We start from the raw sequence: 10490 nt of genomic DNA, 5'->3' as shown, positions 1-10490 counted from the left end.
TTATATTTTAAATTATGTTTTATAAATTTTGTATGTTTATATTTTATTATATTTCAATTTTATAATTTAAATTATATTTTATAATAATAATTAAATAATTTTTTATTTTTATTATATTCTACTGAATTCTAACTCAATTCATATTTAAGATAAAATTTTAAACCAAAAAGATATAATAGAGTTATGAAAAGTTAAGATTCGGTGATAAGTGTTAAGATCTAGTAAAATGCTAAAATGATGTTTGATTTGGATTAACAATCACCTAATAAGTTTCCATGGTTTACTTAATCTCTTTCTATATGCTTCCATGATCCCATTTACAAAATTCCTACCAATTAGTATTAAATATTCTCCACAACTAAACAATTGTACTATCTGTAAAAAATTCATACTTAAAAAGCAAAGTTATGTCTCTTTTTTTCCTTCAAATTGTCTGTTAATATTGTAATTTTAAAAATAAACATCCAGTGTTTTATTTAGTGCATAGTATTATACTATTATTATTTCGACACAATTCATTTCAATTAAATGGTATATACCCTTGCCCACTTAATTTTAAGAATTACACGTACTCTCAAACCATGAAACATGTTTTTACTCTATCTATCATGGATAATTTTTGCAAGTATCAGGTGAGTCTTATATTCACTTCAATAACAATTTATATTTGTGATGGCAAAACTTCCATCATGCATACATAAAGTTGCGTGAAGTTTTGCAGTATCTTCGAAACTAATCCAAAATCTGATTCACATTTCAAGCTTAAAGAATTCTCGCAGTCCAAAAGTATACATATATTGAGCTAGGCCGAAAATGTGTCTATACAGGCCAAAGCTCAGCAAAATTTCATTGGCATGCTTCCTATCTCATAACTCATGTACCTTGAACTATGACCAATTCTAATTCGGATTCCTACAGTAGCAAAATACAGCATTTGCCACAGTCGCGCAATTCCGGCAATTGCCTTTTTTCTACTGCAGGCGATCCGGATCAAATTCACGATCATGGCTGTATCGAGTTTCGCAGTAACCCATCACCTAGTTTCCCCTTATGATATGGTTAGCCATTCCACAATTTGCCAGCACCTATTTTAATCAACTGTTTTGTATTTATACACATACCTATTAGTAGGAAAACAAAAAGGGGTACCAGCCCACATGATTTGGATCATGAGCAACAACTACATTTACGAATATTGTGTCAGCCTTTTCCGTCTCCTTGTCTTGTTTTGCAGGAAGGAAAGAAGCAGGTCATCTTCTTCTTCCACATGGATGTTTGTGGGCTCAGCACCAGCCACACCATTGTGCAAAACAGACTCCTCTTCAACCACGTTGATGTTTGTGGGTTCAGCTTCAGCCACGCTGCCATGCAAAATAGTCTTGTCTTCAACCACATTCATGTTTATGGGTTCAGATTCAGCCACACCACCATGTAAAACAGTCTCCTCTTCAACAACTTTTGACAAGGATGGTTCACTGCCGTCAGAAATCAGGGTTGGCTTGTTTCCATGGAGTAATATAGTTCCTTTTTTCGATTTGGAGGAAGAACTAGCACGGCGTCTTTTAGTAGTTTGACTCAATTTATTTGTTTTGTTTCTCACAAAGCAATTGAGAGTCATATCGTCATCGTCGTCACCAATCAAATTGTGTGCATCTTCTGATTTTCTAGCTGCATTTGCATCTTCTGGTTTTTTTACTTGTCTGCTAGAAGCAACTTCCTTAGACACTAACAAATCTTGAGTTCCACCAATACCACACGGCAGAGAAAACCCGCCTTGATCATCAGATGGTATTTGATTTTCAACCTGCTTAGATACAATTTTCTTCCTAGAGGAAGATGAAGTCTGGTTCTCATTTTTGGTACGTTTACTTAGTCTCTTGACTCTCTTTGATTTGTTGCGCAAAAAGCATGCAAGTGTTATGTTGTCCCCATCTTGACTTTTGGACTCGATACAGACCTTGACCTTGTCACTGCATCCTATATTCTCTACCTTCTCAGGATGAATTGGAGCCTTTTTAGCACATCTTTTAGATCTCATTTTCTTGGGAACATTGTTCTGTGCAAAGAATGGAACACCTCCACCACAAGTCTTAACCTTAGCACCATAAGCTGCTATATATTGTACTTCCTCGGGACAAATTCGAGCTTTTTTTGATTGTCGTTTAGGCTTCTCTTTCTTGGGAACTGTATCTTGTACTTCCTCGGAAAAAATTGATGCCTTTGTTGCATGTCTTTTGGGCCTCTCTCTCTTGGGAACTGCATCTTGAACTTCCTCGGGACAAAGTTCAGCGTCTTCTGCATGTTTTTTGGACCTCTCTTTATTGTGAACACTGCTGCATGTAATGAATGGGAATTAGAAACAAAGGTATACCTAAAGCAACATTCAATTTCAAACACTTAAATGGCCAGCACAATTCAATGGAACAATCATTCTAACAAAGCTGGCATTATATCTATATGTTGTTAAGAATCACTGGGAAAATGAAAGGGAGTTTAATGAGAGGGTACCTCGATTTTCTCTTCCGTTTCCTTTGGAGATTCTCAGCACTAACGTCAGATGATGGAGCTACCATTTGTAAAGGAATAAAGTCATTCAATGTAATGGCTGGACGTTCAGATTCTCGATCGACAAAGTTACAGGCAAGAAGAGACTTTTGCCTCTTTCTTGCTTCTTGAAGCAGAGAAACTTGTTCAGGACATATCACCTTCCATCTCCTGATCAATGAAACAAATATGTATACATATGACTAACATAACTGAAAGATTTTTAAAACAAAATTTTCATCGAAGAATTTAATGCTGGACACATACTTCCGGCATTGAGAATCAGTGCGGGGAGGCACATCTTCAGCAACCTTAGACCAGCAATATCCATACTTAGTGATTGCAGCTTCTAATCTTAAATCCTCTTCCTCAGTCCATCCACCCCATTTCAAAGAAGGATCCAAACTATTAAGGTATCTGCCATAAGAATGCTCATGAACTTTAACAAGAACCCTATAAAAATTCTGTGTTGCCAAAATGCTTATACTAAAATGCATTACCTGTCCCTACACTGAGATTGGATCCGGCCAGGAACAAATTTAGCTATTTGATTCCATTTTCGTCCAAACAGCATGACTGCAATTGTAAGGCGTTTATCCTCCTCGGGAGTAAAGCTCCCTTTCCTCACAGGACAAAGCGATTTTTTCCATCTGCAATAATTATGATTTGTTGCATTAGTAGACAAAATGAATTAGCAAATAAACAAGTTCTCCTGTTCTCCCATATTCTAAACATCCATGCCAATTTAGGGAACCAAATATAGTTGATCATGTTTCAGTATTTTACATCAGTGACCACTGACAAGGCTCTGTTAATTGCTAGTTTAGAGTGTTTTCAACCTTGTAAGAGAAATAAAGAAGGATTTAGATGCTAATACCTAGATCGAAAAGATGTAACCAGATATTCCCAGTTAAAACTAGAATGTAAATCAACAACTGAAACAACAGGGTAAAGAGTACTATTTTGTGTTACAAAAAGAATGACAAAAGCTTGAAGCTGAAGTTACAGCAACATAATACTTCTTTTCTCAATCTTTCAGTCATAATACTATATAAACAAAGGTAAATCGAGCAATTGAGGTTCAAACTACACTGAGCTGAAATCTAATTATTATTTATTAGTCACTTACACCTGCAAGCCCGCATGACATTCCCTTGAGAAAATAGATGATTTTAAATCACCAAAAATTGTAAATGTAATACTTATGATTAGGCTTTGAACTAGCTATGTACACCGTTAATGCAAGTGATAGGCTACCATTGAAAATTGTTCTGATTTCAGATATTGGATTACTACCAAAATACAAAAAGTCTAAAATAATACATAAATATAGTCCAAAACTAAAACAAAGAGTGAACCAACCTATTTGAGCACTGGGTTCCCGCCCGTCGTTCTAAAACAGAAGCCACAGACTGCCAATTACTCTCACCAAAACATGCAACAGCAGAACAAAGTTGAGCATCTTCTTCCTCAGTCCATTCACTATTTAACATTGAAGGATTTAAGCTCCTCTGGTATCGTGCCAAGCATTGAAATGGAATCCTGTTTGTGGCCAAAGATACAGCAATGTCAAACCAGTTCCTGATGCCTATCTCTTGGATAATAATCAAAAGAGATCTATCCTCTTCACCAGTCCATGGGTCATGGTTGATCAGAGGATCTTCACAATTCAACCACCTGTGGTTGCAAACATTAGAAGAATTAATCAAATATAAGTATGAAAATAAAATCCATCCATTGTGCATAGATGTTATATGGCCTACATCAGATTCAAGAAAGAAATGTCACAGACATCTGTGATGACAATCATCACAGACATGTTAAGCACCACCGTGTTAAAAATCATTTCATGTACAGTCCCACCTGCACGATCTATGGTGATCTTGAACTCTTATTGAAAACCAAAAATGATAAACTGTCTGTGATGGTGATCGTCATAGATGTCTGCAATGCCCAGGAAGATATTCTTCATAGAAAGGCAGTAAACATGAAACACTAGTCAAAGAACTGTATTTAATATACCAATAATATAACACTAATAATGAAGAAGCTGAAAACACATCAACCGTGCATAATAAGAGACAAGGTGATCTTCTCTACAGGATTGGGATGGGATTGATTGAACATTTTCAATACCCAACCTAAATTCCTGAAGAGGTACGGAATATGCACTATATCATCCTAAGCAGGATCATATCTAACGAGGTTGCAGTTTTCAATTCAATTTTCCTCCACCCAAATAGAAAGTACTGGCAACTGGCATATATGGCGACTAAATCACGACTATCTAAATATTTTCTTTCTTCAACCTTCAAACTCTACTTTGGCATCTCTCATCCATTAAGCATATAAAATATCATTGCAAAATGTTCAAACAAAATTATCTAAATAACAGAGTCAATGTAGTTCTCATAAGACTAGATATGATACGAAGCATGAGCTAGGCACACATAACAAAAACATAAAGCAAAAGCTTAATCATCAAAAACCATCTTAAATTGCATAGAGAAACAGAACTTCACCAATTTAAAAATACATACCACACAGTACCTAAATAACAGAGTCATGTAGTTCTCATAAGACGAGATATGATATTAAGCATGAGCATGGCACAGTAACAAAAACATAAAGCAAAGCTTTATCATCAATAACCATCTTAACTTGCATAGAAAGACAGAAATTCACCAATTTAGAAATACATACCTTGATTCACATTCAGCACCAGTACGGCCAGTAACATACATAGAAGCCAATCGATCCCAATTAACTTTAGGTAAAAATTCTCTAATCCTCCCTGGTGTGATGTCAAGACCTTTAACTGATTCAATTATGCTATCCATGTCATTTGCATCTCCAGGCGAGCACTCTGAACTGTCAAGTGAATACATTAAGGAATAAAATCAGCACTCAGTAATGGAAAGGATTGTAATGACAAAAGTCAAAATGGCACATTTAACAATACAACAAAATAAATCCAATATTACCTCATTCTATCTACTGAAATTTGAAGCACTGTTTCTTGGAATTGTTGCTTAATTCCTTTCGAAAGATTTTCCCTTTCCTTATTTGACCATTTTTTCCGATCCAATGAAAGCGGAAATCTTTCCAATACCATCTTATAGTTAGCAACACGAGAATTCTCCTCTGGGCCATAACACATAGCAGAAACTTTCTTATTATGGCTCTGCCAAAAGAAAAAAATAAACCAAGGATTATCGACCAATACTTGCAGTGGCAATACCAAGAATGTCACAAATACTTACACTAGGAAAGATCGTTGCAACAGATTAAAACCTTCAAGCCCCAACAGACAGACACTCAGACACCAAAATAAGCACAAATTAAAATTTTCACAAATCTAATAAAAAACTTTAAAGAGACAGTCCTACATCTACTGTCCTATTACATATTACTCTTGTAATTCCAATGACTGTAAGGACATTAGACATCAGTTTTATCGAATGGCTGCCATGGTGGAAAGCAGTGGCATGATTTCAACAATCCACCATGGCCATTTTACATGTGATGGCGACAGTTTATATGGAAGCCATGGCGGCCAAAAATAGCGGACTTTGGCCTCTCCACCATGAACAACACTGTTGGACATGATATACACATCTACTAAAACAGACATTAACTACAGTTCTTGCAATAAACAAATATCTGAAGAGTGACCATGAAATCATAATGAAATAATATCAACATGAATAACGACTTGAACTAGAATTCATAAAACCAAAGAAGCGCCACACAACCAACCTTTGATTTATTTGTTGCAATGGATTTCTTGGAAGATATTAACTGCACACGCGGGTCCTTTTTCAGTGATAAAGCATTCCCCGTTTTTCTACTGCATGAAACCTGGAAATCCTTAAGGAGTTTAACTTTGTCTCTTATCTTTTTGTTTTCCTCAATTTTTGCTTCAATTTCAATCAACTTACTTCTAAGAAATTTCTGGAGAGCTCTATTCTTCTTGACAGCATCAATAAAAGCTTGAGCCGACGGAGGAAAGCTTGATCTGTTCTTCGGTAATTTGGAAGACAAGCTGGCAGTGGCATCATCTTCACAAGTCTCGTCAAAGCCACATGTCTCAGTCAGCAATTTGGTGTCATTATCATGGTATTGAGAATCAGGACACAATTCACCATCATCTGATTTGTCAGAGATGGAGCTCTTGGCAACTTCCTGCTCACTGATTAAACTTGGGGCCTGACCCCCCTCAGCCCATGCTTCCCTTCCACCTTAAAGGAAACCAAATATTTGTCACAATGCCATGTTTTTCTATTGAAAAACAAAATAAAAACCCAAGCAATATAAAAGTGACAAAATACATAATCAATGGTAAATAGGCTCAGAAAATGACATCAAAGAGACATTTTTAAGAAAAACATTATCAAGCTCCATAAAGATGGACTCTTGTACTCATTCAAGATTTGCTATTCATGTCAGTAAAAAAAAATATATTTTCTGATTATTGTTTCAAAAAGATTTCAAACACACAACTCAATATACTATCCCAAAACGCATGCATTGACAGAAAACCAAAATCAAACAATGAATGGAGCATGCCCTTTTTATAGTGATCATAACTAAATTAACAAACTTTAACTAATTTGTACTGAATACTAACCAACAAACTTCAGTTATGAAAAATGATTTATTTGAAAAGCTACTAAAAGCAGCTTTTTATTTAAGCAGTATTTAGATTTTTTGTTCAGATTCTCAATTTTTAAAAGTAATTTTTTGGAAGTCTTTATATTTTTTATAAAAAAAGTGATTTTTTTTACAGAATAAACCGTAACAAACTGGGCTCTATATCTAACACAATGTTCAGCTCCGATCACTACACACATGAACTAAATAAATTTAAAGTTCAAAGGTTACTTAACCCACAAGTTGCATCTTTTTCCCTTCAACGCCAAAAGCAAACACATTAACGAAAGAAATAAAAGAAATTTCAATTAACCGTTCACCAGCAACCGCGACACGAAACCACGGCGACCTACCTCCGTCGTAAGCAGAAAACCGTTTGAAAATGGCGCGAACTGTTTCAAAGTCGTCTTCATCGTCGTCGGACAGGCCTATCTGCGGCGTAGGAAGAGAATCCGGAGGCTGGTAAAGACTCTGCACTCTCTTGAGACATTCTAGATCACTCTGTTCATCTTCGTCGGAGTCGGCAGTGACGGTGAAAGGGACAATGGCGTCACCGGAGGCCAAAAGTGGATCTTCCGGAGGCGGAATTTCATCTCCGGTGACCATACAAGCTCGCGCGAGAGCAGCCATATCTTCTTTGAGACCGTAGTCGTCGTCATCGTCGTCGCAGTCGGTGGCGGAAAGGTTATCGTTGTCTTGTTCGTAGTCATCGGTGCGTGGTGTCATTGAATTGATAAAATTAGGGTTTTGCGTTTTACAGAGAGAGTTTGTTGAAGTTGAATTTGAAGGTTGTGGTTATGGTTATGGTTATGGTGCTGTCAAACGAAAGAGAGGGTTAATACGACGCCGTTTTCTTATGCTTCTTCTTGTTTTTTTTGTTGCCGACTTTACATTCTTCACTTTGTTCTTGGGCTAGGTTGGGCCTCATATTGGGCTTTTCTTTTTGAAACTTTTTTTTCATCCCAAATCTTAAATCTTTTTGAAGTACTACAATTAATATCTACTAAATAAGTTTCGTATCATATCTAACTTGTGTGTTTACGTGTGATGGAATATATGATGATTGAGAAAAAATAGTACATGTAATTAATTACATAACTTTATAAAATGGCAAAAGATAGAAGATAAATATTATTAATGAAAAGCAAGAGATGTGCAAATACAATACATCCAGATCCATAATCTCAAACAAAACTCTTTAGTCACAAAACTTGCACTTTAATTTCACAAATACTGTACTAAATTTCAATTTCTATAATTATGACTAACTTTTATCGTTAAAACCTGCATTAATTATAAAATGACAAAACCTATCATTTTGTTCCAAAACCTGCACTTTATATGAGTTTCTAAACATATATATTTCTTTCCCAAATTTGATAGTGTATTGGAAATAAAACTTTGGGGCAATTAATAATGTCTTTGATAACTATACTTATATGTGGTTACACCTTTTTCTGTCATTTCCCATTAATTAATTTTTCTTAAAAAAACAACCACATTAAATGATAAACCTTCCATAAATTTTTGTTTTATTTCTGTGATATCAATAATATGTGCAAATTTCAATTAAAAAAGTTCGATGAAATTCGAAATAATAATTAACTAATATTAATACATTAATATATTATAGAAGCTTAATTACTATTAATAGAAACTTAATTACTATTAATAAAAATTTAAAATTATAATTGATCTTCGGTCACCGACGTGCATTCGCAATTGAAGATCGACAAGGTTAGTAATTATATTCATGATGATCATACACTTTCCGTTTTATTGAAACTCCCTCTTAAATCTTTGAAACGATTTAATTGTGTATGCAAATCATGGTCCCTATTGTTTGAAAATCCTAATTTCATGAACATCTATCACAACAAATTCATAACTAGTACGGAAATAAAGTCAAATTAGATTGGCCACCTCCATTTCAAGAGATTGATGTATCTATTTTTGTGATCGGTCCTAATATTAACGGCATTATTTGTCTCTACCAAGGTCTAACGCCTAAAGTTGTATTATGGAACCCAACCACCGAGGAATTCAAGGTAATTCCTCCTAATTCCTACTGAGTCCCTATAATTTACGACGTTGAATATTTTAATTATTATGGATTTGGTTATGACCTTGTAAGAGATGACTACAATGTGATTCGATACGCATATTATCGACTAGATGTGTCTGACACTGAAGATATGGAAGGTAAGCCAGACAAGTTGTCACACAACTAACACTTGGGAGATATATAGTCTAAGAAGTAACTCTTGGAAGAAGATTGATTTGAATTTACGTCAACGTTATTCTGATGTGGCATATGTCTCTATATACATGAACGGAGCGTGTCATTGGAGAAACGAAAATGGAGATAAATCATATATGGTGTCATTTGACTTAAGCAATGAGGTATTATGTATAACACATTTTCCCACGGATATGAATAATAGTTTTGATGATTTTGTATGTGTGAACAAACACTTGATGTTATTAAATGAGTCAATTGCCTTGATCTTAAATTATCAAGAGATGACTACTTTTCATATATCAATTTTGGGTGAACTAGGTGTGAAGGAATCGTGGACTAAACTTTGTATTATTGGGCCTATACTAGGCATTGAACATCCTATTAGAGAGAGAAAGAATGGTGATTTATTCTTTAGTAGAAAAGATGATGAAATAGTTTGGTTTAATTATAATACGCAAATGATTGAGGAGCTTTGTCATAAAGGGGGTGCATATCAATGTCACACTGTCATTTACAAAGAAAGTATTCTTCCCATTGAACAAATATATGATTGATTAGTTTAATTTAAACCATTTCATTCAAGAGTTTTATGATTGTCGTTATTAAGATCTTTTCAAGTATATCATAAAAATTATTAAGTATATAAGAAATTAAAATCTGGTTAATAATATAAATCTTGTTTTATGGAATTGATTTTGATGTTTACTCTCTTTTCGTTTGCAATATTTTTTTTCTTTTTAATTTCATTTGTATGAATGATAATTTTTTTACATAACAGACTCTTGTTTGTTTCTCGCAATATTTCATATTGACGTCTTATTGTATACAAAATTTGATTTGATTTGTTTAATGTATTTTAGTATAAGAATGTAAGCACAAATTTCATTAATCTTTGTATGTTTTACTTTGTGTCTCTTCTCTTTTTTGAAGTACTTTGTGTCTCATCTCTTTTTTGAAGTACAATCTTGTATTTCATGATTTGTTTATGCTCAATATTCCTTTATTGTATAAATAGTTCTTTGTTGCATAATTTGACTAATAAAATATATAA

The 10490-nt window shown here is 34.4% G+C and overlaps 1 protein-coding gene and 1 pseudogene across 3 annotated transcripts; one reads left to right on the top strand and one right to left on the bottom strand.

The window, feature by feature from the left end:
- Positions 1-633: 633 nt before the first annotated feature.
- On the bottom strand, positions 634-8084 carry LOC101490682 (uncharacterized). 3 transcript variants are annotated; one of them, XM_004512682.4, is made up of 9 exons: positions 7551-8084; positions 6304-6785; positions 5529-5728; positions 5248-5415; positions 3907-4221; positions 3045-3194; positions 2812-2961; positions 2509-2715; positions 634-2333 (listed from the first exon to the last, which is right to left on the bottom strand). In XM_004512682.4, exons 1-9 carry the CDS (start codon positions 7921-7923, stop codon positions 1187-1189), a joined length of 3192 nt encoding a protein of 1063 aa, XP_004512739.1. In that variant the 5' UTR covers positions 7924-8084; the 3' UTR covers positions 634-1186. The 3 variants fall into 3 exon arrangements, with proteins under 3 accessions (XP_004512739.1, XP_004512740.1, XP_027193356.1); XM_004512683.4 differs by having other exon boundaries at positions 634-2330; XM_027337555.2 differs by lacking the exon at positions 7551-8084 and having other exon boundaries at positions 6304-6405; positions 6486-6754.
- Positions 8001-9993, top strand: LOC105852706 (F-box/kelch-repeat protein At3g06240-like; annotated as a pseudogene).
- The last annotated feature ends 497 nt before the right edge of the window (positions 9994-10490 follow it).

The sequence above is a fragment of the Cicer arietinum genome, chromosome 8, assembly GCF_000331145.2.
Source record: "Cicer arietinum cultivar CDC Frontier isolate Library 1 chromosome 8, Cicar.CDCFrontier_v2.0, whole genome shotgun sequence".
Lineage (NCBI taxonomy): Eukaryota > Viridiplantae > Streptophyta > Magnoliopsida > Fabales > Fabaceae > Cicer > Cicer arietinum.
This window is presented reverse-complemented; position numbering and strand designations above follow the sequence as displayed.